A 27,970-nucleotide genomic window follows, 5' to 3' on the forward strand; every position below is an offset into this window, starting at 1 on the left:
GGTCTTTGCTGTGGCTGCCTAGAACCCTAAGGTCGGGTTCTTTTAAGACGTACAGTATGGTTTCCCTGTTACGTGTAAAAGGGGAGCTGGAGAAACTGACAAACTACAGGTCCCAGGACATCTTAAAATCTGTAGCTACTAATAAAGAATCTGTGTGGTGCCGCAGTGCTTCCTGGGGGATGTAGTTTTCTGGGTATTGAAACCAGGGCTTCTCACTGGCTAGCGGCACACCTTTCTTTTTGAAGGTCCGAGCCCACCTAGATTGGCACGCGCGAGCCTGACTGCCTCCGTGCACCACGTCAGGTTCTGACTCTGCTTCAAGCCACTCCTATTCTTCGGCTGACCGCCCCCGGTGGTCACGTGGAGCTGCTCGCCACGCAAGTCTGGGTCCTGCGATCCACCGGGGTCCTTGCCGCCTGGGAGCCGCTCCTACGCTGCCTGTTCGCGCGAGAGTTTGGAGGGGCGGGTTTGGGGTCGGTCTCTAGTGTGGGACTCGTACCGTAGCGCATCTGAGACCTGCTTAGGCGTCCACTTAGGGCTCGAGGTGCTGGCTCAGGCAGTCGCCGGGGCACCCCGTGTCTGGAAAGCGCAGGAGCGCTCTGGAGAAGCCTGGACAGCCCCGCTTTCCCGCAGCCAGGTGCTAGGGTCGGGAGCTAAAGTGAGAGTCCGGCTGTCTTCCAGCGCCTGGGCCACGGCGGCGGCCCTGGGAGCAGAGGTGGGACGGATGCGAGTGGCACTGAGGGTCGGGGTTGCACTGGATAGAAGGCAGTGGTGGGGTTATTAGAAAGGGGGCTGGCCCGCACGGGGAATAGCTTATAGGCTGGAGGTGGGGATGCAGCAGTCTCGGTGCTGGGTCCAAATAGGCCCTAGTTATCGGGTGCTCCTCTTGTCAGCCAGCCACCTCGCCACCTCCTGGCCAGAATCAGCTACTCTCCTTGCCAGCAGCTCCTCTGTGCCTGTCGTCCTTGCTTAATCCTAGCCACCAACCCATGGCTGCCACATAGCCCTGTGAATCCTAGGCAGCGGACGCTTAAGTACCAACATCCAAGGCCTCACCTGTCGACGTAGTGTCTGGGGCTAAGCCCCACGTTCCGAGCTCAGCGCTCTCACCCACCGCCCCGGAGCGTCCGGAGCCTCGAGCGCCGGAACAGAGGAGCCCCTTTGTGTCCGGGCCATTTCCTGGAAAGTAGAGCCAGATCACACTGAGGCCTTTGTAGGCCTTGGGATGAAGGATTGGGCGGGGGTGGGGGTGGGGGGCGAGGTGCAGGGGAGAATGGAGCTGGCTCCTCACACCTATGCTTTATTCCAATCCAAACCCAGGTGGAGCAACCCCATTGCGCTAAAGATGAAGGGCTGGGGTTTGCTGGCCCTGCTTCTGGGGGCCCTGCTGGGAGCTGTCTGGGCCCGGAGGAGCCAGGATCTACACTGTGGAGGTAAAGGCACAAAAGAAACGGGAGGAAGAGTGGGTGGGGAAGATAGAGCCTTGGAGGGCATGGGATCCAAGGCCTGGGAGAAGGATGAGTGGAAGTCCCTGGGTTGATTCCTTTCTCTCCCCACCCCCTGCCCCCCCTTGCACCAGCTTGCAGGGCTCTGGTGGATGAACTAGAGTGGGAAATTGCCCAGGTGGATCCCAAGAAGACCATTCAGATGGGCTCTTTCCGAATCAATCCAGATGGCAGCCAGTCAGTGGTGGAGGTAACTGACTGTTCCCCCAAATAAAATAGCTCACTCTAACTAATTAAGAAGGACCTTAGTTTAATAGGAATGTAGAAAACATTGACCCACATAGGTATCTAAAAGATTGGGCTGTCTTATTTGGAAGAGGCTGGAGGCTTATACCCTATGCATTTGCTTCCTTGGCTCCAAACCCTAATACTTTCTGTTGTAGAAGTCATTAGCAGACAGGGAACCTTGATCAGCCCCCTTCTCCACATCCTTAATCCACGTGACTTGTGTTTTCACTATGGCAGTATGGTATACAAACAAACATTCATTCGAAAAAAATAGGTCTTAGCCTTACATTTAGGAAATTTATTTCAGGTGGAAACATAACACAGAAAGCTGTACCCTGTGGGCATTTGGGAGATGTTAAGGTTATGATGCTTGTGAAATGCTTTAATAGTTATCTTCAAAGCCCATACTGCCTCTCTAATGCTCTCCTCCTATTAAGGGCAGGTATTAGCCTCATTTTAATACAAAAAAGAAAATCATTACCTTACAGCCATAAGAATTAAAAGAATTCAAAGGAAGAGAACACATAGTTGACTAAGGTTAATCAAAGAGGTTGTTTATTTATAATTTGGAGCTAATGACACCTATTTTATTTTTTAGGTTTGTATAATGAGGTAAATAAGATCACATATTTGAAAGGACTTTGGAACTACACAAATCATACTGTTTTTAAATTAGGGAAGGCTTTTTAGAATAGGTTGGTTGAGCTAGATTTGGAAGGAAAAGTAAGGATATAAATTACTAATGTACAGAGGTAGAAAAATATGACCCAAGGCTGAGGACATTTCTAGGTGCCTTATGCTCGCTCAGAGGCCCACCTCACAGAGCTGCTAGAGGAGGTATGCGACCGGATGAAGGAGTATGGGGAACAGATTGACCCTTCCACCCACCGCAAGAACTATGTACGTGTAGTGGGCCGGAATGGAGAATCCAATGAACTGGACCAACAGGGGATCCGAATTGATTCAGACATCAGTGGCACCCTCAAGTTCGCGGTGAGCTATGGGAGTGGGTAGCCAGTTCTTGGAAACTAGGGGAATTATTGGAGAGCCCAAGTGGAAAGTTGGATGAATGTCCTTGTCCTCCTCTCTGGAGGTGGAGACCAGAGGCTTCCCTTGCTGTCTTCTCTCACTCCTTTCTCCCTTGGGTTGACAGTGTGAGAGCATTGTGGAGGAATACGAGGATGAACTCATTGAATTCTTTTCCCGAGAGGCTGACAATGTTAAAGACAAACTCTGTAGTAAGCGAACAGGTAAGCTATTCCCACTTTACCTCCTGTCCTCACATCCCTGTGGAACCCACATTCTCTAGTGTGTGTCCCACCCCTGCTCCTCCAACACCCCCCTAGTACCCCCTCCTCCAACCTCTGATGTTAGCTCAAGAGTTGGCTTCCATTACTTAGGCTTAGGGACTTGGGTTGTTCCTCTCCATTCTTTTCCCGTTGGCTTTCAGAATTTGTGGCTCCCTCACCTGAGTGAGACACTGGTGAGAGGACGGTGGGAATGTTTTGTCATTTAAAAGCATATGCTCTGGGGACTTCCCTGGCGGTCCAGTGGTTAAGACTTCATCTTCCAGTGCAGGGGGTGCGGGTTCGATCCCTGGTCAGGGAGCGAAGATTCCCACATGCCTCAGGGCCAAAGAACCAAAACATGAAACAGAAACAATATTGTAACAAATTCAATAAAGACTTTAAAAAAATGGTCCACATCAAAAAATCTTGGAAAGAAAAAGCATATGCTCTGAAAAGTGGTGGTCAGTGTGTGTGTCAGTTTGTTTTGGGATATTTTCTTGATAGTGGCATATATCAGTATGAGAGTGGCATTTTCTTTGAAACTGTCATGTGCTATTTGCAGATCTATGTGACCATGCCCTGCACATATCGCATGATGAGCTATGAACCACTGGAGCGGCCCAGACTGACAAGCTTGATGGATCACCCCCAGGAGGGGAGAGGGTGGCAATGCCTTTTATATTATGTTTTTACTGAAATGAACTGAAAAAATATGAAACCAAAAGTATGAACCGTGTTGTCTTTTCATGCCCAGAATTGGCCCTTAAATTAGGCTTGAAAATAGGAGATTCCAGACAGGAAAGAAAAGGGAAGGGAAGGAAGAGCTTTGGGAATGGTATAGCGCTAAAGTAGGAGGAGCCTGAAGCTTTCATTCTTTTGTTATCTGAGATTCCTGCTGGACTCACAAACTAGATAAGCATTTATTCCGTGGTTATTCAATATGATGTGTTTAGAGTCTAATTATAGTGAGAAGAGGAACCTCTATGAATAAGCTAGGGAACATGAATAAGTGTATGGTAATATAGGATTCTAGAAATTACTTGTATTCATACTGATGAAACATAAAGTAAGATAGAGCTCAGTCCTGAAGGAAATGGATTTTTCTACCCTCCCTACCCTTCCAGATGGAGGGATCGGCAAGAGCATACAGGAAAGGGCAAATGGATGTGATCAGCTCAGCTGAAAAGTAAGGGCTTTATCAGATAGGGAGAAGTGAGGTAAGGAATGTTATTAAAGGAAAGGCCTTGCTTGCTGGTCTAAGCTTTCAGATTTGATGCCAAAGCAACAGTAAAGTATACCTTTATCATCTCTATCACTAGCCATTGTCAATGTGGACCATAAGTGTGTCCCCATTTTCTGTGTGTAGAGATTCTGTACTGGGGCATAGGGGTAAAAATATAAAGGATACCTTCTTTGAGGAGATTCTTAAACACCCTAATCCTGAGGTGTGGCTGTCTCAGGGTTTGGAATGGAACATTTGTCCCAGGAATGCCTCAGGGAGAGAACACCCGTTATTCAGGTTTATTACATTTCAAAGACTTTCAGCACTTTAGAATCTAAAGGCCCTTGGAAGTCATCTAGTTCACCTTTGTAGATGAAGTAACTGATTTTACAGATAAAGAAACCAAGGCCCAGAGAAACCACAGGTTCTCAAGTTCTGTATGTAGTGGCAAAACTGGATCTATAAGCTAATGTTCCCAAGTGTCAATCTGATCTAATATAGCTGTGAAGTAGCTTCTGTTTTACGTCTTCTTTTTCTCTTAATACCTTACACTAAGCCTGGCACATGGAATGAATGTGTTCAACAAAGCTTTCTTGTACCACAAATCCCTATGAAATCTAACAATTAACTAGCTCAGAGCAAGCACCCTGATATTAGTTGACAACTAAATTCAGGGTCTAGTGCTAATTCCTTCTTCTCTTGTCAGTCATAAGAAATGCTGTATCCTGTCAAATCAGTTTTCCAGACCAGCTGTTACTAAGCTTTATTTCTTCTGTGATGCACGTGAATGATGTTCACTTGCTTCATTCCCCTATGAGTATACCCAGGATTCTGTCTATTGCTGCTTGGTGTCTGTAAGTTCTTACTCTTCCACCAGAAAGCTTATCAGAAATGTAAGTGAGAGTACTCTTATAGGGAACTTGAAGCTGTTGTAATTTACAAAAAAGCAAGTTATTTGCAAGTTTTAATAAATAAAACAAATTTAATGTTAATCAGTAACAAGTTACTTGTGATGTTCCTCACTAGTTTGTCATCGGCTGGAGAACAGCCGTTAATTCTCCAGCCCAAGAGTCTTTGCCATTGGGACACAGGCATGTGTCTTACATAGGGAAGAGTGGACATTATCATCCTTGACTTGATCCTCAGGAGGATATACTTTGCATATCTCTTAATTCATGTCATAGGTTAGCACAAGGAATCCATGAATTTATCTGAACCTTTCTGGAGGCTACTAAAATTATTCTAGCCTAGTATTCGGTAGAGCATATACTCAACCCTGCATATCTGTTTACACCTTAAATTTTAGATACCTCGTAAATGAGTTTATCAGAAAAATGTTAGCTTTTAAAGAAATATTCCCGAAGACAGTGTGACAGTGTTTTTTTTTTGTTTGTTTGTTTGTTTGCCACACCACAAGGCTTATGGGATCTTAGTTCCCCAACCAACGCCGGGCCCTTGGCAGTGAAAGTGCAGAGTCCTAACCACTGGACCGCCAGGGAATTCCCAAAGACAGTGTTAAATGAGATCCAGGTGTGACTAGGAAAATGTATTATGTGAAAATCTAGTCCTTAAAGATAAGTTTTAGAGGATGTGTTTTTGCTGTGGAAAGGACTCCGAGCAAGAACAAGATTCCTTTAAATATAAGACAGAGATGAATAGCAAGGGAAAAAGAACTAGTATATGTTAAATACTCATATAACAAGCGCATACACACACTTATTTAATCTTTACAGCTCTAACAAATACTAGATGTTACTCCCATTTGCAGAGGAAGAAACCAAGCTCAAAGAGGGGTGGGAGAGCCAAAGCTTCAGCCCTAGCAATCATCTTATCCCTAGGCCGATGGAGTCTCCATGTGGTCCCCAGTGGCTCTGTAAAGTACTACTTCTTTTATTTGTTTGAAAACTACCTTCAAGTTTGAACACATGCCCTCTGAGTCTAATAATCTACAGTGAAAAAGCACTATATCCTCTTTTCAGCCATTTTCCCAGCCTGATTATTCCTTGTAAGAAGCCCATTCTATCCCCCTGGTCTTTTTAGGTGCTAAATGTTTGTCTCTCCTTACCTGTATTCTGGGAAGGTCGTCATTTATCATGTATTTCAGGTATCTTTTTTTTTTTTTTTGGCTGCACCCCACGGCTTGCAGGATCTTAGTTCCCAGATCAAGGATTGAACACATGCCCCCTGCATTGGAAGCGAGGAGTCCTAACCACTGGACCACCAGGGAATTCCCTATAGTTCCTTATCTTTTAAAATATCTTTAAATATAGCAACACACTGAGCTAATGTGCCCAAGAGACTGTTAACAATGACTCAAAGTCTCCTTCCTGAGTTGCAGCTGATAATTTACAGTCAGCACCATATAAACAATACAGCTTAGTAGTTAAAATACAGCTTCTGGAGTGAGGCCAACCTAGGTCTGAATTCTAGCAACGCCAATTACAAGCTATGGTCCTGAGTAGGATACTTTATCTAAACCTTGGTTTCCTCCTCTGTAAAGCTACTACCATTACCTACATCCCTTAGAGTTGTGAGGATTAATTAAGGTAATGCATGTACCACATTTAGATAGTTTCTGGAAATAGGAAGTACTTAATAAATTTTAGCTGCTACCCATTAAAAAAAGGAGTTTGGTTTACTGATAAGAGTTTAAGTTCCATCTGCATTCTCCCACTTATCCTTGGCCACCAGGGGGCACCATTGCCTCTGTCCATTTTAAAGAGGTCATTCCAAACGTCAAGATGACCTCGATGCTCACCCTTCTCTCCCTTGTCCCCTCCAGTTCTCAGGCACTTAGTTGTATTTGGACCTAGAGTTCGCTTGGCTCCTTTATTCATGCTAATCCTTCTCCCTTAACTTTCTTCCCATCTCCCCAGGTCCCAACCATGTTCAGAGAAAGGCTCTAAGCCAGCTCCTGGGAGATACCATTTAGTCCCTTTGAGTCCTGGGCTTTCCCATTGGCCTTATAGCAGTGGATGTCAGGACTGAACAACTTCAAAATAAGTCCATAAAGTCCTCAGGACACTAGGCTCCAGGACACTGTGAGCATTATTGTTCCCCACCCTTCCTCCAATCACTAGAGCTCCAAAATAGGTTACCCTTATGGCCACTCCGTAATTATCCCTTTGGTAGCCTCACCCTGAGAATGCCTCCTGCCACTTGGGGCACTGGAGCTCAGTCCTCTGGCCTGCGGGCTAGTCTCTGTGGATAATTAACCAGAGAGAAGAAACCAGGTCAGACTATTCTAGGGTTAGGAGGAAATCCTCTGTGAGATGCTAAATTGGGAGCAAATATTGATCAGTGGAGCTTTGAAGTCACCGAGGAGATAGCTGAGGTCAGTGCTCCCCTGGGGCACTGCTTGGCTTCTCTTTATGAAGTTTCTAAGATCTACCCATCTGATCCCCAAGCCAGAGAAGCATTGGTTGGTAGGTGTAAAGCTGAGTATAAGGAAACCCCGGAAGAGAAAACGGCATGTTTCTTTCTCTTTTTCCAAGTCCAAGCTATAAACTAGGTTCTTTATAAACAGGATCTGTCTAAACCCGGCTTAGATGGTACTGAGACCTCTGAACTTTGTTACTTCTATGTGAGGAGATAAAAGGGCTGTCCACTTGGGCCTTGGGTCATTCCTCTCTGCCCTTGGGTCAATGACAATGATATCTTAGCAAGGTAGAAAGGTCCTAAGTTCTTGTCTACCCAAAAGAATGAGTCAAGAATGATGTAGATCACTTCAGTGCCATGGTTCATTTAATGGTCTCTGGGGAGCAGAGGATAAGAGTGTATTGAATATAGCCAAGCAGGTATAAAGGTCCAGAGGCCCTATGGGAGTGACGGGAGTGATGTGACAAAAAGGGAGGTGATTTTGGATGAGGGGTTGGTCTGCAGCTCCTGATATTTTGGCTAGATGTGGGGTGGACCGTTTGTGTGGGGCTATGTGACTGGAGTGGCAGTGAGACTAATACCCAGGACCCAGAGGCTCTGGACTGCACTGGAAAGCTTCATATTAAGGGGGCGTTTGTGAGACGGGTTTCCTGGCATTAGTCACAGAACTGACAGCTGGCAAAGACCACTGGATATTCAGGCTCCTGCCTTTGCTTTCCTTCTCCACATTCTGGGTCTGTTGGTATCTATAATACCATGGCTTACCTCAAATGATTTCCACCAAGTAGCTAACTCGGGCATCATAGCCTGTGTCCACATGGTGTCACCTCTATGGCCATTAAGTCATTGACCAAAGACGTTCAAGAAAGCACACCAAGGGATTAGGATCAGTTGTCGTGATAGTGTATTAAGGGGTTGGCTTCCGAGGACCTTCAAAGGTCGAAGTCCTTGGGGCTTTTTCTCTGATAGCCACCTCACAATTAACCTCAAAGGTGTTAAGGATAAGGGGAAAAGCCGAAGTAAGTTAACTGAGTTCTCAGGCACATACTTAACCACCTACACGCTTCCCCCGCCCATCCACCGTTAATTAGCTTACCCCGGACGGTCCAATCCTCCCAGCCACAACTGCTGTCAACGTCTTAGGGCCCGCCCCCCCATGCACACTGGACCAATGGCTGAGCCCGGGGCGAATCCCTTGAGAGGGGGCGGGAGCGGGTTCCGGGCGGTAGGCGGAGCCTCACTGAGGACCCCGGGCTGGGCGCCGCCGCCGGCTCGTTTACCCTTTCCCTCAGCCGCCTCCTTTCAACCTTGTTCCCCTCGTCGGCGCGGCCTCTGGTGCGGCGGCGGCGGCGGCTCCCGTTCCTACCGCAGTTCTCTTCCCTCCTTCCCTCCCCGTCAGATCCCCGAGTTCGCCCACCATGGCTTTACTCACTGCGGCCGCCCGGCTCTTCGGAGCTAAGGTGAGCAACTAGGAGAGAGCGCGCCGTCCCAGGGTGGGGCTGAGGCGACTGCAGGCCCACTAGCGCCGGGGTCTCCCTCCCCTACCCAGGCGCACCCCAGCGCATCTTAAAGGGGCCTTGCGCTTGGCTGGCCGCCAGCCCTGCGTGGCGCTCACAGGGTCACGTGCTTCACTGCCTACCGGCCCCTGGGGGTGTTGAGCTCTGCACGCCCCGGCCTGCGTTCTTGGGCCGGTGGGAAGGCCGGACCCAGCTGTCACCCTGCCTGTCTGGGGTGGAAGAGGCGGGGATGCTTGGCCTTGGAAAAAGGAGTGGAGAACACAGGTGTGTTCCGTTGGAGTTAGGGAAAGAGCCTGTTTGGAGGAAGGGGCGGGGTAAGAGAAGTGGCAGGGGTGAGCAGGTGTGCTCACTCTACCCCTGGGCCAGAGCTGGAGCCTTGGCTAATTTCGGCTTCTGCTTTGTAGAGAGGGCCTTGTCAGTTTTTGAACTTCCTGCTTCCATTTCCATTTCTCCAACCCAGTTATTTAAGCCTTTAGTGACCAAGCATAGCAGTTCCTGCTAGAGGAATGCTACTCGGGTCCTCTTTGTCCTTGGGACTGTTGCACTTACTCTTTATATAGGAGGAGCTTGGGTTGGGTGGAGCGCTTGTGTGAAAGCTTCTGCATGATTATCACATATGATTGGAGAAAAAAACAGAAAGGTTTTTCCCCCAAACTGCAGGCTGGCAAGTGAAGATATTGGGCAGGAAATAGTAATTCCAAGGTTACATGACCGGTCCTACTACTTGCTCACTCAGGTTTTGCTGTTGCTCTTAAGTCTGCTCTACCCAGGAAAGATTCCTCTTATTCTTTGGGGCCCCTTACTTGACTTTTGTTGCCGTTGGAATCAGGAATATTGTTGCAGGTAATGGTGCTTTCAATTTCATATTGCCAAAATTACTTTTGTCTCTGGGCAACTTGGCTCTTTAAACAGAGAAACTGGTGTGCTGAGGGAGTCCCAGCCTTCTAATCCAAGCAGGGACAGTCCCACAAGTGACCTTGACTCCTGCAAAGAACTTATACTTTCTCTTCTGCAGACAGATTAAAGTTGCCAGCACCTGAGGGGAGGAAGGGAAACCTTAGAATTGTTTTGGCTTACTGTGTTATCTTGCATGGTTGGTGATAAGGTGAAGCATGTAGGATTTACAGGTTCTTCCAGGTACTCAGCAGCAAGGTGGAGGCTGATCATTTGGGAGATACTTGTCTTACCTGACGGTAGTTTCTTCCGCTGCCAGAGACCAGGGTAAGGAAGCCTCTTGGGAAATGAAGCAAGTTCTAGATAGTGTTTTGGCAGAATAGGGGACACTATAATTAGCTCATTCCAGAGCTGCTAACCCAGACCAGATAATCTAACCCTACAGTTTGAAAAAGCCTTTAGAATTTACGTTCGAATTTATTTTGCCTCTTAAACCTCTGAGGAAACTCAGAAAGCTTTTGGGTTGGGCTTCCCTGGTGGCGCAGTGGTTGAGAGTCCGCCTGCCGATGTAGGGGACACAGGTTCGTGCCCCAGTCTGGGAAGATCCCACATGCTGCGGAGCGGCTGCGCCCGTGAGCCATGGCCACAGAGCCTGCAGGCCCCGCAACGGGAGAGGCCACAACAGTGAGAGGCCCGCGTACCGCAAAAAAAAAAAAGAAAAGAAAAGAAAAGAAAGCTTTTGGGTTGACAGGGCTACCTAACTGTAGTGATCATTACTGTTTTGTTTACTTTCCTGTTAGAGACGGACCTGAGGATCCCAAAAACCTGTATATTGGAAGCCATTAGAAGGCTTTCGACCCTTAAAACTAATAAAGCCTATCAGATTGAGGAGTAGAAACTTTCTGAGATCTAAGCAGTTAACAGCTAGGATACCAAGAAGCCTTTCAGTTTGTCAGCATTGCTAGCACCTGCCTGAGCTTTCCAGATTAGTCTGCAGTACTCAATTTTACTTTTGCTAGTAAGGTAGGCTTTAGAAGGCAAAAATAGTCTTCTAGCCTGCTACTGTGATTCTCAAGGTCAGGTGTAGTTCGCTTTTCTGAGAAATTTTTTTGACCTTGCCAAGAGACACATACTAGTCATTGTTCTGTTGTTCCACTGTTGTTCCTTCCCACTGTCAGGTAATTTTTTAATGATTTTTTTTTTTAATGTTGAGCCTTCTTTTTAATTTATTTATTTTTATTTTTGGCTGTGTTGGCTTTCTCTGGTTGTGGCAAGCGGGGGCCGCTCTTCATCACGGTGCGCGGGCCTCTCACTGTCGTGGCCTCTCTTGTTGCGGAGCACAGGCTCCAGACGCACAGGCTCAGTAGTTGTGGCTCACAGGCCTAGTCGCTCCGCGGCATGTGGGATCTTCCCAGACCAGGGCTCGAACCCGTGTCCCCTGCATTAGCAGGCAGATTCTCAACCTCTGCGCCACCAGGGAAGCCCCACTGTCAGGTAATTTAATGAACACCTGAGTTGGAGAGACCACCTGTTTCAGAGCCTTGAGATTATTTTGACTTCTTGTTTACCTGAATGAATTTCTACTAAGCAATGGTATTAGCTGTGGGTGCCTTAGCTTTGTGCTGTAAATACTGTCTTTTCATAGGTGATCTGGGTTGGGAATTAGAGTAGGGCCACCAGTTAACTTTTGGATTCATGCCAAAGTGACTTAACCAACCCTAGTTGCTTCTTGTGTCATTGAGAATTGCTCCTCCAAGCTAGGATGTTTGATAACTTTGCGTAAATCAATCCAGAAATGTTTCTAGATTATTCCTAGACTTTCTCAAGACTCTTAATACCCGTGATTCCTCTACAGCAGACGTACACCACTGCACATCTCTTGTATAAATCCTAGTCTGAAATTGGGTTCTACAAAACTGAGTCAGTTTTGTCCTGTGAAATGTTAGTTAGGCTTAAAGCCCCAAACTTCTAAGGGCAAGCACTCAAATCTCTTTGCCTTCATTTTGATTATCAGCCTACCCAAAGTAATGGCAATTCCTTGACGCTTACTAGATGGACCAAAGATGAAAAATGGAGAATAAATCCTCATCATGTGCTAATGGTGGTATGATTGCATTTGTTCTTCCTAGTGGTCTTTAGATTGGTAGCAGGTGAATGCATGGGTGTGGGGAGGCATTGAGGTGAGCCGTGGTGAAGTGGATAATCAGAGAAGGGAAGGCTGGCATTCCTAGTTCTTAGAGTGCAAGTGGGCAGAAGGCAGGAAACCAGACTTGGTGGATCTCCCTAAAGCCACAGAGTAATTCCTTCTGCCCTCTTTTCAGTGCCCTATGTGATAGAGTTGAATAGGATTTGAGTGAAATTAAAAACAGTAGTGAGGCAGCTTTAGCAATGGCTCTTAGGATCTGACTGTCTTTCAGTTCTCGCTCAACTTGCCTAAGTTCCTATATTTCTTTTAACATGTTATCATTTTTTTAAATTAATTTTATTTATTTATTTTTGGCTGCATTGCGTCTTCGTTGCTGCACGTGGGCTTTCTCTAGTTGCAGCAGGAGGGGGCTACTCTTTGTTGTGGTGTGTGGGCTTCTCTTGTTGCAGAGCATGGCCTCTAGGTATGCGGGCTTCAGTAGTTGCAGCACATGGGCTCAGTAGTTGTGGCACACGGGCTGAGTTGCTCTACAACATGTGGGATCTTCCTGGACCAGGGCTCGAACCTGTGTCTCCTGCATTGGCAGGCAGATTCTTAACCACTGCGCCCCAGGGAAGTCCTTAACATGTTATCATTTAAAAAGCTACGGGCTTCCCTGGTGGCACAGTGGTTGAGAGTCTGCCTGCCGATGCAGGGGACACAGGTTCGTGCCCTGGTCCGGGAAGAGCCCACATGCCGCGGAGCGTCTGGGCCCGTGACATGGCCACTGAGGCTGTGCGTCCGGAGCCTGTGCTCCGCAACAGGAGAGGCCGCAGCAGTGAGAGGCCCACGTACCGCAAAAAAAAAAAAAAAAAGCTCCGTAAGTAAGTTCACAGTGGGCGGTCATCACCTGAGGTGCTTCTTCACATTGCACATTCATGAATCCTACCTTCAGATTCTGATTCAGCAAAGGTGGGATGGATCTGGAAACTTGTATTTTTTCAAGTGTCTCATTTGACTGCTTGGTGATCCCCTCCAGTTGGGCCAACTGTGTTTAATGTATATATGAAGCTTTGAGTGTTTTGACTTTTTTTTTTTTTTTAGTGATTATTTTAAATGACTTCAGAAATAACTATTCTAAGAAATAGTCTGATTTAGACTATTTCTCTGGGTTTGTCTTCCTAGGCCTTTTTTTCAAATGCCTGAGGAAAAGTTTCTTGTAAATCCCTGAAACAAAGCATTGTAAGAACTAGTAGAAGTGAGGGAACAGTTTCTAGTTCCTGAAAAAGTAGTACAGTGACAGATCCTATATACTTTATTCAGTAGTGTATGCTTAGTGTGCACATAATAAGTAGATGTTCAGCAACTACTTGTTAAAGAACAGTAAGAATTTCTCTGAAAGGAAAATTAGGACTCGATTCTTTTCTGAGTCTGAATTGGTGTCCTTTCCCGTCTTCTTCACTGAATAATCAGCGAACCTTTAGCAAAGGGTCTGTTAGACAATGAGAGTTCGGCAGAATTATTAAGGAAACTCTTGTGAGTATGAAGGGCATCACAGTATGAAATCTGAAGATTGCTCAGGCTATTAAGTGGCCTGACCAAGTAGTGCAGGCAGACTTCCAATATCACCATTGTGAAACACAGATGTTAAATGGCTTTAGTTCTCTGACCTGGTTCTGGGGAGAGAGGAGCCTTTGTCCTATGTGTGTTCTTTTTCACTTAATGCAAGTTGTTTCTTCTGCATTGGAAGCCTTTGTAGCACAAGATTTTTCCTACAGTTATTAGTGAATTATATTTGCTTCATCAACTAAGCCAGTTCTGGCTTGGCAAGCTCTGATCTTTTATTGATGAAGGACAAGGCTCTAATAAAATCAGGAGCATCTCTCACAAGTTTTTTTGGTTTTTTTTGGTTGGTTTTTTTTGTTTTGGCAGTACGCGGGCCTCTCACTGTTGTGGCCTCTCCCGTTGCGGAGCACAGGCTCCGGACGCCCGGGCTCAGCAGCCATGGCTCACGGGCCCAGCCGCTCCGCGGCATGTGGGATCTTCCCGGACCGGGGCACAAACCCGCGTCCCCTGCATTGGCAGGCGGACTCTCAACCACTGCGCCACCAGGGAAGCCCTCACAAGTTTTTTTTTTAAATTTTTAAATTGAGGTATAGTTGATTTACAATATTATATTAGTTTCAGGTATACAACGTAGTGATTCAACATTTTTTAGATTATACTCCATTTATAGCTATTATAATGTATTGGCTATATTCCCTGTGCTGTACAATATATCCTTGTAGCCTATTAATTTTATACACAGTAGTTTGTAATCTCACAAGTTTGTTGGAGCTCCTGGATATGTGGCAGGATATGTTCTGAATGTGCCTAGGTTAGGGAATCAAAGGAAATTTGGCTTTTCCCATGTAGAGTAAGGGTCCTAGATGTGGATCGATGATGATAATAGGCTAGGAGGAATAAGAGAAATAACCACATTATTGAGTAAGTGCTTATCCAAATGGTATTCTACTGTTCCCAGAATTTGGGGGAGAAGGGAGTAGTTTGTTTTTGTTTTTGTTTTTTTGGGCTGCGCTGGGTCTTCCTTGCAGCGCTTGGGCTTCTCTATGGGCTCCACAGTGCGTAGGCTCAGTAGTTGCGGTGCGTGGGCTTCTCTCTAGTTTGGCTCTCTAGTTGGGGTGCGCAGGCTCCAGAGCACACGGGCTCAGTAGTTGCAGCACAAGGGTTTAGTTGCCCTGTGGCATGTGGGATCTTAGTTCCCCGACCAGGGATTGAACCCGCGTCCCCTGCTTTGGAAGGCAGATTCTTAACTACTGGACCACCAGGGAAGTCCCGAGAAGGGAGTAGTTTTAATTGATTTTTGTTAAGTGATTTCGCCAATACCCTATTCCAGAAATACCCTAAGTATTATAAGCAAGTCTTTGGCAGAATTTCCTGCATGTATTATTTGTCCTTTTCCTCCCTTGGCCCTTTAAGATAGAGGTTCCTTTAATTATATTTTTCCATCCTAGCATAGCACATTTGAGAGCTACAGCCCATTTCTATCAATAATAGCCAGCTCACTAAAAGAGTTATTGCAAGGGGTGGCAGCATATGAGGTTTGAAAATCCTTTTAGTGATTGCGATACCCCCATCCTGTAGAGAATCCTGGCTGTCAGACATTGTGAGCCAGGCCCTTATCTTCGGAAGTAGCGCTCTCCATTTCTCCCCATGAAGGAGCTGACCTATTGAGTGAGGTGACTCCCTGATTCACCTGACAGGTGCTGTTCCAGTAGGATGACTTTACACGTGGCATGCAACCAGAAGCCAAAAGCCCCGCTGCCACACCTCCAGAACTGGGGGAGGAGCTGGGAGGTGAAAGTTCAGGGATGACTCAGAGATTTGTAATCTGCCTGTTGCATCTGTGAGTATAGCTTGGATGTACTATACAAAGCCATTTAGCAGCTTTCCTTGGCAGCCAGGAGTAGATGAAATGAGGTATGTAGCCTAGGGTATGACAGTCCTCTAACATCTCCTGTCTAGATTTGCTTGCTGGTGGGGATTATGGTTAGTTAAATTTGTTTCCTCTCCTTGAGACTCTTCTCTTGGTCAGGAGGCCCTTAGGAAATTGGGGCTTTATTTCCTGTTCTACAGCTAGAGGGAATTATCCATTCACCCCTTCCTCAGGCTTGACTGCCTCTTTCCTGGAATCCAACTCCACGAGAAAATTGTGACATGAGTTGGTAGGTAATAGGCCGACACATTTCTAAGAAACAGATATTTATTGATCTCAGCTATACAGAAGGCACTGTTCCAGATGCCTTCATGCAAATGATTTCATATAGTCTACTTGTCTACCCTGCAGTTGGCTTTGTTGTTACCAGTTTAGAGGTGTGAAAATTGAAACTAGAAGTTAGGTCATACAGCCATGGTAGCACAGCAGGATAGTGGCAGAACCTGGATTTAGGACTTGACCCTTGATAACACCATATCCCAGGCTCTTTATATTCTACCCTTCTGCTTCCTTGCTTAATGCTTTAAACCATGGATGTTTCTTAAACTTTATTGTTCATAGGAATCACTTAGTGAGTTTGTTAAACTGGAGATTTGGATTCAGTAGGTCTGAGGTGAGGCCCAAGATTCTGCATGTCTGACAAGCTCCAAGTAATGCTTGTATTGCAGGCTAGGCATTCATATTTTAAATAGCAAGGCTTTTGAGTACCTTTACATATATGTCCTTGTTGGAGCCTTAGAATCAGACTTTGAGCTAAGTAGCTTGAGTGTTATCCTAAATGTGGAGAGGAAAAGGGAAACAGTAGTTAGTTGTTTGCTTTGGATGTCTCAGTTATTTAGTAATGGAGCTGGGACTAGAACCCAAATTTCCTTTCCTAATTCCAAGGCATGTGCTTTGTGCTCTGTCTTCTACATCATTAGATAAAGTTGTCCTAACTTGAATTTTTCCTATTGTAGCCTTTTGGGTGGTCATATCAATGAATTGCTGCTTTTAAAATCCTTCATATTTCTTTAGTTTTTTCCCTAGGTTGCAGGGTGAGCTAAAATATGACTAAATTTGACATTGAAGAATGCTAGAAAGTGGCCATACTATTTAATTTTCTACATTTATTATATAATAAATACAGAGCACTTGCTGTGTGTCAGGCATGGTTTTAAGTAAATATTGACCTAATTAATTCTCATAGCAGGTACTCATAGCAGGTACTATTACTGTTCCCATTTTACAAATATTTTCTCAGGTCCTTTCTCTCCCCCTCTCCCCCTCTCCCCCTCTCCCCTTCTCTCCTTCTCTCCCTCTCTCCCTCTCTCCCTCTCTCCTTCTCCTTATCCTTCTCCTTCTGGGACCCATATAATGCGAATGTTGGTGCGTTTAATGTTGTCCCAGAGGTCTCTGAGACTGTCCTCATTTCTTTTCATTCTTTTTTCTTTATTCTGTTCTGCGGCAGTGATTTCCACCATTTTGTCTTCCAGCTTGCTTATCCGTTCTTCTGTCTCACTTATTCTGCTACTGATTCCTTCTAGTGCATTTTTTATTTCAGTTATTGTATTGTTTATTTGTTCTTTAGTTTTTCTAGGTCTTTGTTAAACATTTCTTGTATCTTCTTGATCTGTGCCTCTATTCTTTTTCCAAGATCTTGGATCATCTTTACTATCATTACTCTGAATTCTTTTTGGGTAGATTGTTCTCATTTTACAGATAAGGAAATTGAAGCACAGAAAGATTAAATGACTTGGCTAGGGTCACACAGCCAGAAATGTAGTAGGAACACAATATACTAGCTTTATTCTATAGCTACATAGCCACGCTCTCCACAAACTAGCATTGCTTTGCAAATTGGAGATCTGGCTAAGAAGTGTTGCTGATGGAGGTTAGGGACAGTTGAGATCAGCTCTCCTTAAATTACTTTTGAGGTGCCTCATTAAATGGCAAAGACACTCTCTACAAAGGAAATTAAGACTTTGCTGGTGGTGGAAGTGGGGTGATAGTTTAGTTGCAAGTTCCTCTTCCCCAACCATTCCTTTAAAGTAGCATTCATATAAAAAGATCTGAGAATTGACTATAACTAAGCAGCAGTCATGACCTATCTGACACCTTTAAATGATGTTTCATTCTTACAGCCTTGTTAGGTGACCTTCCACCCTTTTCTTTCTGATTTCTTTTTTTCTTTTTTTTTTACCTTAAATGAAGTAAAAGGAGAAGGAAGCTCGTTGATTCTAGTAGTTCTCTCTCACAAGGGGAAAAAACTGTTTTTGTCTGGCTCTCATTCTGTCTGCTGAGCTTGGATAGATTTTTTTTCTTTTGCCTAAGATTTAACTTTAAACTATTCTTCTTATAATCCTTCCTCTTGCCAATGAAGCAGCCAGCCATTACAGAAACTTCAGCATGGTTTAGAAGTGGAAAAATGATCATTATGGAGAGATTTCAACTTCTTTTTTCTCTATGATGGTATGTTTCCCTATAGCCTCTTTAAAAACAAAACAGAACCACAACAACAAACTACCCACAATTAAAAGGTCTGTTGAGTGCTGATGTGGTCTCTGGGAGATAGGGCCTCTATTATAGGGAATCTGTGGGACCATGGAGCATGGAATAGCTTGAACATGGTTAGCACTGTAGAACAATAGTTTGAACTTATTCACAGGTTTTCCCTTGTTCACTTTTTGGTGACTAGTAAGAAAAAGCAAAGTTCTTTTTTTTTTTTAATTAATTTATTTGGCTGCCTTGGATCTTCGTTGCAGCACGCAGGATCTTCGTTGAGGCATGCGGGATCTTTAGTTGCGGCATGCAGACTCTTTTAGTTGCGGCATATGGGATCTAGTTCCCTGACCAGGGATTGAACCCAAGCCCCCTACATTGGGAGCGCGGAGTCTTAGCCACTGGACCACCAGGGAAGTCCCCAGGAACATTATTTCTTGAGTGCTGCGTCTGGCTCCCACGCGCCCTGTGTAAGATGAACAGGCTAAAGGGCTGTTTGTGCTGCGTGCTTTCTGCCCAAATGGTCCTCAGTGAGCTAGAGGAGATGGTTTAGGAAGTTAATGAAAGGAGTTGCAGGCAGCCCTGGTAAACAAGTTGAGGTGATCCCCCTTTGTTTTAGGGCCATATTCGCTTGTTTTCTGCTCTCTGAATTTAGGTTTGGATTGATTCTTTTTAAAATAACATTTTCTGAAGGGTCTCTTCCCTTTTCATTTCTCCCTCCTGCCCCAACAGAAAGAGGGGACCTAACTTCTAAAAAGCCTCAGGCCCTACTAACTCTCACCTTAGGCATGTAGTGTTTTGGAATTTATACAGTAACACTAGTTCAAATGATTTTCAGCACGACCAGACAGCAATGCAATACAGTCGGCTCTCTGTGGGTTCTGCATCTGTGGGTTCTGCATCCACAGGTTCTGCGTCTGTGGGTACAACCAACTGTAGATCAAAAATATTAAAAAAAAATATTCCAGAGAGGTTTCCCTGGTGGCGCAGTGGTTAAGAATCCACCTGCCAATGCAGGTGACACGGGTTTGAGCCCTGGTCCGGGAAGATCCCACATGCCATGGAGCAACTAAGCCCATGCACCACAGCTACTGAGCCTGCGCTCTAGAGCCCACGTGTCACAACTACTGAAGCCCACATTCCTAGAGCCCATGCTCCACAACAAGAGAAGCCACTGCAATGAGAAGCCCGCGCACTGCAACGAAGAGTAGCCCCTGCTCGCCACAACTAGGGAAAGCCTGCGTGCAGCAACAAAGACCCAATGAAGTCAAAACTAAATAAATTAAATAAATTAAAAATTCCAGAAAGTTCCAAAAAGTAAAACTTGAATTTGCCACGTGCGTGCTGACAACGATTTGCATAACATTTACTTTGTATTTACAACTATATAGCATTTATAGTGCATTAGGTATTGTAAGTAATTTAGAGGTGATTTTAAAGTATATGGAAGAGGGGCTTCCCTGGTGGCTCACTGGTTAAGAATCCGCCTGCCAATTCAGGGGACACGGGTTCAAGCCCTGGTCTGGGAAGATCCCACATGCTGCGGAGCAAAGAAGCCCGTGTGCCACAACTACTGAGCTTGCCCTCTAGAGCCCGTGAGCCACAGCTACTGAAGCCCGCGTGCCTAGAGCCCGTGCTCTACAACAAGAGAAGCCACTGCAATGAGAAGCCCATGCACCGCAACAACAAGTAGTCCCTGCTTGCTGCAAATAGAGAAAGCACGCACGCAGCAAGGAAGACCCAACACAGCCAAAAATTAAATAAATAAATAAATTTAAAAAAAAAAAGTATATGGAAGGGGACTTCCCTGGTGGTACAGTGGTTGAGAATCTGCCTGTCAATGCAGTGGACACGGGTTTGAGCCCTGGTCTGGGAAGATCCCACATGCTGCCCAGAGCAACTGGGCCCGTGAGCCACAATTACTGAGCCTGCGCGTCTGGAGCCTGTGCGCCGCAACAAGAGAGGCCGCGATAGTGAGAGGCCCACACACCGTGATGAAGAGTGGCCCCCGCTTGCCACAACTAGAGAAAGCCCTCGCACAGAAACGAAGACCCAACACAGCCATAAATTAATTAATTTTAAAATAATAATAAAATAAATAAATTTTTTAAAAAAGAAAAAGTATATGGAAGGCGACTTCCCTGGTGGTGCAGTGGTTCAGAATCCGCCTGCCACAAGAATATACCATGGAGAAAAGACAGCCTCTTCAATAAGTGGTGCTGGGAAAACTGGATAGCTACATGTAAAAGAATGAAATTAGAACACTCCCTAACACCGTACACACACAAAAAAAACTCAAAATGGATTAAAGACCTAAATGTAAGGCCAGACACTATAAAACTCTTAGAGGAAAACAGGCAGAACACTCTGACATAAATCACAGCAAGATCCTTTTTGACCCACCTTCTAGAGAAATGGAAATAAAAACAAAAATAAACAAATGGGACCTGATGAAACTTAAAAGCTTTTGCGCAGCAAAGGAAACCATAAACAAGATGAAAAGACAAACCTCAGAATGGGAGAAAATATTTGCAAATGAAGCAACTGACCAAGGATTAATCTCCAAAATTTACAAGCAGCTCATGCAGTTCAATATCAAAACAACAGACAACCCAATCCAAAAATGGGCAGAAGACCTAAATAGTCATTTCTCCAAAGAAGATATACAGATTGCCAACAAACACACGAAAGGATGCTCAACATCACTAATCATTAGAGAAATGCAAATCAAAACTACAATGAGGTATCACCTCACACCAGTCAGAATGGTCATCATCAAAAAATCTACAAACAACAAATGGTGGAGAGGGTGTGGAAAAAAGGGAACCCTCTTGCACTGTTAGTGGGAATGTAAATTGATACAGCCACTATGGAGAACAGTATGGAGGTTCCTTAAAAAATTAAAAATGGAACTACCATATGACCCAGCAATCCCACTACTGGGCATATACCCTGAGAAAACCATAATTCAAAAAGAGTCATGTACTACAAGGTTCATTGCAGCTCCATTTACAATAGCCAGGACATGGGAGCAACCTAAGTGTCCATCGACAGATAAATGGATAAAGAAGATGAGGCATATGTATACAATGGAATATTACTCGGCCATAAAAAGAAACGAAATTGAGTTATTTGTAGTGAGGTGGATGGACCTAGAGTCTGTCATACAGAGTGGGGTAAGTCAGAAGGAGAAAAACAAATCCTGTATGCTAACACATATATATGGAATCTTAAAAAAAAAAAATGGTTCTGAAGAACCTAGGGGCAGGACAGGAATAAAGACGCAGATGTAGAGAATGGACTTGAGGACACGGGGAGGGGGAGGGGTAAGCTGGGACGAAGTGAGAGAGTGGCATGGACTTATATATACTGCCAAATGTAAAATAGCTAGTGGGAAGCAGCCACAGGGTGATCAGCTCAGTGCTTTGTGACCACCTAGAGGGGTGGGATAAGGAGGGTGGGAGGGAGATGCAAGAGGGAAGAGATATGGGGATATATGTATATGTATAGCTGACTCACTTTGTTATAAAGCAGAAACTAACATGCCATTGTAAAGCAATTATACTCCAATAAAGATGTTTAAAAAAAAAAAAAAAGAATCCGCCTGCCAGTGTGGGGGACACAGGTTCAAGCCCTGCTCCGGAAGGATCCCACATGCTGCGGAGCAACTAAGCCCATGTGCCACAACTACTGAGCCTGCGCTCTAGAGCCCACGTGCCACAACTACTGAGCCTGCGTGCCACAACTACTGAAGACCATGCGCCTAGAGCCCTGCTGTGCAACAAGAGAAGCCATCACAATTAGAAACCTGCGCACCGCAACGAAGAGTAGCCCCCACTCACCCGCCACTAGAGAAAGCCCGTGCGCAGCAACGAAGTATATGGAAGGATGTGCTTATTAGGTTATATGCAAATACTACAACATTTTATATAAAGAACTTGAGCTTCCTCGGATTTTGGCTATCTGTTGGGGGTAGGGGGTCCTGGAACCAATCCCCCCTTGAATACTGAGGGATGACTGTAGTTACTAGAAAAGGTGTCTCTGACCTTTTGGTGAAAGGAGGAGAAATGTAGACTTTCTCCACAGTTTGTGTGTGTGTGTGTGTGTGTGTGTGTGTGTGTGTGTAATCTTTAGTTTGCATGGTGCTTCCACATCCATTGTAATTTAATCGTCACAAGGCAACCCTGTGAGATGTGTGGTAGGTATCAGCACCATTTTATAGATGAGGACACTGGGGCTTATTTTGACAATATCATTTTATCTTCAAAATAATCTTGTGGGGACTTCCCTGGTGGTCCAGTGCTTAAGACTCCATGCTCTAATGCAGGGGGCACAGGTTCGATCCCTGGTCCAGGAACTAAGATCCCACGTGCTGCGCACAGCCAAAAAATAAAAAAGAGAGAAAAAAATCTTGTGAAGAAAAGTCAACCTCCTTGCCTCAGTCCTTACAACTTGGTAGTAGTATAACTGGTTGTCTTTCTTTTTTTTTAAACACTACAAGTTAGGTATTATTTTTATTTTTGTTTATTTATTTGGCAGTGCTCGGTCTTCATTACCGTGTGCAGGCTTCTCTAGTTGCGGTACATGGGCTCAGTAGTTGTGGTGCGCAGGCTCTCTAGTTGTGGCCTGAGGTCTTAGTTGCCCTGCAGCATGTGGGATCTTAGTTCCCCAACCAGGGATCGAACCTGTGTCCCCTGCATTGGAAGGTGGATTCTGGACCACCAGGGAAGTCCCTGGTTGTCTTTTTCAAAGGCAGTGTTGAACTTTCTGTTGCAACTCAGCAATCTTCATAGAAAGTTGTTTTTCTTGGGGGGAGAAATCTATCTCTAAACATAGCCTAGCTACACTATTTATATTTACAATTGCCAAGATATGGAAGCCACCTAAGTGTCCATCAAGAGATGAATGGATAAAGAAGCAGTGTTGTATATATACAATAGAATACTACTCAACCATAAAAAAGAGTGAAATTTTGCCATTTGCAGCAATATGGATGGAGTTGGAGTATATTATGTGAGTGAAATAAGTCAGAGAAAGACAGATACTGATCACTTATATGTGGAATCTAAAAAAGAAAACTAGTGACTATAACAAAAAAGAAAAAGACACTGATATAGAGAATAAACTATAGTGGTACAGTGTGGGGAGGGGAAAGATGGGGTAGGGGGTTAAGAGATCTAAACTAAGTATAAAATAAACTATAAGGATATATTGTACAGCACAGGGAATATAGCCAGTATTGTATAATAACTATAAATGGAATATAACCTTTAAAAATTAATCCAAAAAAAAATTGTGAATCAGGGCACTTCCCTGGTGGTCAGTGGTAAAGAATCCACCTCCAATGCAGGGGACGTGGGTTCGATCCCTGGTCAGGGAACTAAGATCCCACATGCTGTGGGGCAACTATGCCCGCGTGCCACAACTACTGAGCTCCTGTGCCACAACTACTGAGCTCGCACGCCTCAACTAGAGCCCATGTGCCTCAAACTACAGAGCCCATGCGCCTCAAACTGCAGAGCCCACGCACCCTGGAGCCTATGTGCCACAACTAGAGAAGAGAAAACCCGCAGGCCACAGCTAGAGAGAAGCCCGCGCACCACAACGAAGAGCTCTCATGCTACAACGGAAGATCCTGGGTGCCGCCTCTAAGACCCAGTGCAGCCAAAAATAAATAATAAATCTTTTTTAAAAAAACTGTGAATCACTATGTTGTATACCTGAAACTTATATAATACAGTACGTCAACTATACCTCAATTTAAAAGAAAAAATTCCTTTGGTACAGGTGTGTAGGTGATAAACTCTCAGCTTTTGTTTACCTGAAATGTCTTTATTTCACCCCCTTTAAGATTTCTTCCTCACCTGGGTACACAACTCTAGCTTAGTAATTATTTTCTCTCAATATTTTAAAGATAATTTACCAGTTTTCTAGTTTCCATTGCAGTTGAGCAGTCTGTTGGTTGTTGCTTTGTAGATATTCTGTTTTCTCTGTGCTTTTTCCAGGAGCATATCAGGTAGTGTTGTAAAAGGCTGCTTCCACCTGTGGGCTCTCCTAGACTGGAGAGGTTGAAGTGTTGCCAAAAGGCTAGGTGCTGAAGAAACCTTACCAGCTGGGTTAAGTAATTGATCAGTTTTCTCATTTGCTTTTCTCAGAGCTACTGTCGACTAGAGTGGGATGGACTGGGTACTTTAACAACTGCCTCTCTGACATTTCTTCTGTGCCTAACAAACCCAGCCGTAGAACCCAGGTGATGCGAGAGTCTCTTCAGGGAATGCTAATGAAGCTGTTGCTTCCAGACTGGTAACTCTTTCCAGGTTGCTCGAGGCCTTTTATAGCTTTCTTATGTCAGACTGTCCTTAGAGGCTAAAATGAAGAGAGGTTGAGTCACTGTAACTCCTTTTTAATACATAGGAGGGAGGACAATTGCATAAGGTTTTGTGTTTTCTTTGCAGAATGCATCCTGTCTTGTTCTTGCTGCCCGGCATGCCAGTGCTTCTTCCACGGTAAGGTTTGGAAAAGAGGACTGAGAATCATTGAGGCAGCTTGACCCTGGGATGGGGAGGGGTGGTGGGCTACTACTCAGCCTCTCATCATTATCCTGAGTATCTCCTGGAGGTTTCCAGTTGTTATTGTTACAAGTATTATCACTACTACTACTTTAAGATAGCTGAAGCACTGTGGACATGATATGGACTGTGGGGTTTTGGCTGGGAAAATTAGCTCTGTGATGTACTTCAACAAAAGTACCATTCTCTTCAGTGACTATCTGTCCCATACAAGGAAATGTTGGAGCTTATGGTATTGGTTAGAAATTAGACTATTCTTAAGTTTATAATTTAATGGCAGTAAGTAATTCACATTATTGGGCAACCATCATCACTATTCATGGCCAAAACTTTTTCATCTTCCCGAATTGAAACTGTACCCATTAAACAACTCCCCATTCCCTTCTTGCTGTGCCTAATTTTACCCTCATCTGTATAGAGAAGTTGACCAGACTTCCCTGGCAGGTAGAGAAAGTCAAATTCTAAAAAGCAGTCTTAACATACCTACTTTGCAGAAATCTAATCAATATTTTGATCATCACTTAGCCTCTCTACTTCTCGTTTTAGAATTTGAAAGACATATTGGCTGATCTGATACCTAAGGAGCAGGCCAGAATTAAGACCTTCAAGCAGCAACATGGCAAGACGGTGGTGGGCCAAATTACTGTGGACATGGTAAGGGTTGTAGCGTTTTGCCTGCAAAAAGTAGCTCTGTAATATGCTTCAACAAAAGTACCATCCTCTTCACTGATTGTTCAAAGCAGTCTGTCCCACATAAGGAAATGTTGAAGCTTATGGCGTTTGTTAGAAATTAGCCTATTCTTTTCTATAAATTTAATAGTTGAGGCTAACCTAATTCATGTATGGGAGGGATAAATGAAGTTTTTATTCCTCTTCCCAACCCCTTAGCTTTTGGGCCCAAGGCTCTCTGTCTTTGAGTTGATGCTGTGCTGATCATCCAGTTAAACCACAGCTCTAGCAGGCCTTCTAGAACAGCTTTAGGATCGTTTCTTCTTCAGTCCTAAGAGTCTAAGCAGCTCAGATGATAATTTCACAACAGTGTTTAGCCATTGGTCTCCATCTCCTTTCCCTACAGTCAATCCCATTCTTTTTACTTCGGTTGGTGGGAATGAGGGGATAAAAGTGGGCAGGAGAAAAAACAATAAGAAAAGGGAGCAGAGGCAAAAATACTAACTAAAGGTAGTGATTTCTCAACTTAAAAAAATCATTTCCAGCGTTAGCAGTCTTCCTTTTAAAGTTCCATTCTATAGTAAGTTAACTCCTCAGAAATCTTCCCCCAAATGAAGTCTTGCAAGTCAGAGAATAAATTTCCTCTCCCAGGTCCCATGAAGCACTAACAAGCTCTAGCCTGAATTATTCAGACAACTGGTTACATCCTCTTCTTTTCTTTAGATGTATGGTGGCATGAGAGGCATGAAGGGATTGGTATATGAAACATCAGTTCTTGATCCTGATGAGGTAAGAGATCCTCATATCAATCACTAATAATCACTGATTTTACTGACCATTGTGCACACCATGGATTAGACCAGCAGTCCCCAACCTTTTTTTGCACCAGGGACCAGTTTTTTGGGAGACAGTTTTTCTGTGGATGGGTCAGGGGTGATGGTTTCTGGATGATTCAAGGGCATTACATTTATTGTGCACTTTAATTCTATTATTATTACATTGTAATATATAATGAAATAATTATTCAACTCACCATAATGCTGACAGCAGGCGGAGCTCAGGCAGTAATGCCAGTGATGGGGAGTGGCTGTAAATACAGGTGAAGCTTCACTCACTCGCCTGCCGCTCACCCCCTGCTGTGCAGCCTGGTTCCTAACAGGCCGTGGACCAGCACCAGGGTTCTGGGGACCTCTGGCTTAGACCACTAAGGGTGCGGAGAACAAAATAAAGCACCTACCTGTATATTTTGGAAGGTGAAAATAGGTATATATGGAATAACTGAAGAGCGAGTTTACCTTTCTAATATATCAACTAGTAAAACTAAAAGTACAAAGCAGGAGTAAGTTACCTAAAGATTTGCTCTTTAAAAGTTCTAACTTGGGCTTCCCTGATGGCGCAGTAGTTGAGAGTCCGCCTGCCGATGCAGGGGACACGGGTTCGTGCCCCGGTCCAGGGGGACCCCACATGCTGCGGAGCGGCTGGGCCTGTGAGCCATGGCCGCTGAGCCTGCGCGTCCAGAGCCTGTGCTTCGCAACGGGAGAGGCCACAACAGTGAGAGGCCCACGTACCGCAAAAAAAAAAAAAAGTTCTAACTTGTTGACAGGTCTGATGAAAGTGGGATCAGTCAATTATGTGACTTTGAAGCTAACAAACTTAAGAGTTGTAATCCTTACTCTTCTCCCTCAAGGGCATCCGTTTTCGAGGCTACAGTATCCCTGAATGTCAGAAAGTGCTGCCCAAGGCTAAGGGTGGGGAAGAACCCCTGCCAGAGGGATTATTTTGGCTGCTGGTAACTGGACAAATCCCAACAGAGGAACAGGTAAGCAGAAGGACACTAGCGCTTCTCATTCACCTCCTTCTTTGCCTTTTTCTAATCTCAGACACTGAATGCTGATCTGGTTATGGGTGGTAGTTTATAGAGGGGAAGGAATCAGAGTAGAGTTCTGCTGTATAAGTGGACTGTATTGAATTCTCTTGGATTTTCTTTACTTAGAGGTCACTGTCTTTTTATTTTATTTTTTTATTTTTAATTTTGGCTGCACAGCACAGCTTGCAAGATCTTATTTCCCCGGAATTGAACCTGGGCCCCCAGCAGTGAGAGTGCCGAGTCGTAACCACTAGACTGCCAGGGAATTCCCATTGTTTTTTAATTTCTCTTCTTTTTCTTTTTTCCTTGCCTAGTGTTTTGAACAATGTCTCCCTTTCACAGGTATCTTGGCTCTCAGAAGAGTGGGCAAAGAGGGCAGCTCTGCCTTCCCATGTGGTCACCATGCTGGACAACTTTCCCACTAATCTACACCCCATGTCTCAGCTCAGTGCAGCCATTACAGCTCTCAACAGTGAAAGCAACTTTGCCCGAGCATATGCAGAGGGTATCAACCGAACCAAGTACTGGGAGGTAGGAAACTTTGCTGTGATGATTGATGTTTGATGGAGATCCAAAGGACTTGAGTGTGAAGGAAGAAAAAGGAATGTAGAATCCTTTGGAAAATTACTACCCTGAGTTATGCCAGAAACTCATTTAAAAGAATTTTACTGTAGGCTTGCTTTTTATCCGTCTTTGGAATTACAAAGATAAATGAAGCATGCTTTCTATCACC

General features: G+C 44.7%; 2 protein-coding genes across 4 annotated transcripts in view; both read left to right on the plus strand.

Moving 5' to 3' along the window:
* The first annotated feature begins 4 nt into the window (after nucleotides 1-4).
* Nucleotides 5-5,154, plus strand: CNPY2 (canopy FGF signaling regulator 2). 2 transcript variants are annotated; one of them, XM_079937961.1, is made up of 6 exons: nucleotides 5-715; nucleotides 1,321-1,433; nucleotides 1,580-1,695; nucleotides 2,644-2,726; nucleotides 2,887-2,983; nucleotides 3,585-5,154. In XM_079937961.1, exons 2-6 carry the CDS (start codon nucleotides 1,346-1,348, stop codon nucleotides 3,726-3,728), a joined length of 528 nt encoding a protein of 175 aa, XP_079794087.1. In that variant the 5' UTR covers nucleotides 5-715; nucleotides 1,321-1,345; the 3' UTR covers nucleotides 3,729-5,154. The 2 variants fall into 2 exon arrangements, with proteins under 2 accessions (XP_079794087.1, XP_079794088.1); XM_079937962.1 differs by having other exon boundaries at nucleotides 699-715; nucleotides 2,523-2,726; nucleotides 3,585-5,146.
* Nucleotides 5,155-8,866: 3,712 nt separating this feature from the next.
* The window catches only part of CS (citrate synthase), a 28,895-nt gene continuing 9,791 nt past the window's right edge, over nucleotides 8,867-27,970 (plus strand). The window contains exons 1-6 of one of the 2 annotated variants that reach the window (XM_079937959.1): nucleotides 8,867-9,082; nucleotides 24,588-24,638; nucleotides 25,248-25,355; nucleotides 26,094-26,159; nucleotides 27,058-27,189; nucleotides 27,580-27,768. In XM_079937959.1, coding sequence (XP_079794085.1) covers nucleotides 9,041-9,082; nucleotides 24,588-24,638; nucleotides 25,248-25,355; nucleotides 26,094-26,159; nucleotides 27,058-27,189; nucleotides 27,580-27,768 — 588 coding nt within the window. In that variant the 5' untranslated portion in view covers nucleotides 8,867-9,040. Of the gene's footprint in view, nucleotides 9,083-9,202; nucleotides 9,404-24,587; nucleotides 24,639-25,247; nucleotides 25,356-26,093; nucleotides 26,160-27,057; nucleotides 27,190-27,579; nucleotides 27,769-27,970 lie in introns of those variants that run through there. The other variant, XM_079937960.1, reaches the window with a different exon arrangement.

This window comes from Stenella coeruleoalba, assembly GCF_951394435.1.
Source record: "Stenella coeruleoalba genome assembly, chromosome: 11".
In the NCBI taxonomy this organism is placed as follows: domain Eukaryota; kingdom Metazoa; phylum Chordata; class Mammalia; order Artiodactyla; family Delphinidae; genus Stenella; species Stenella coeruleoalba.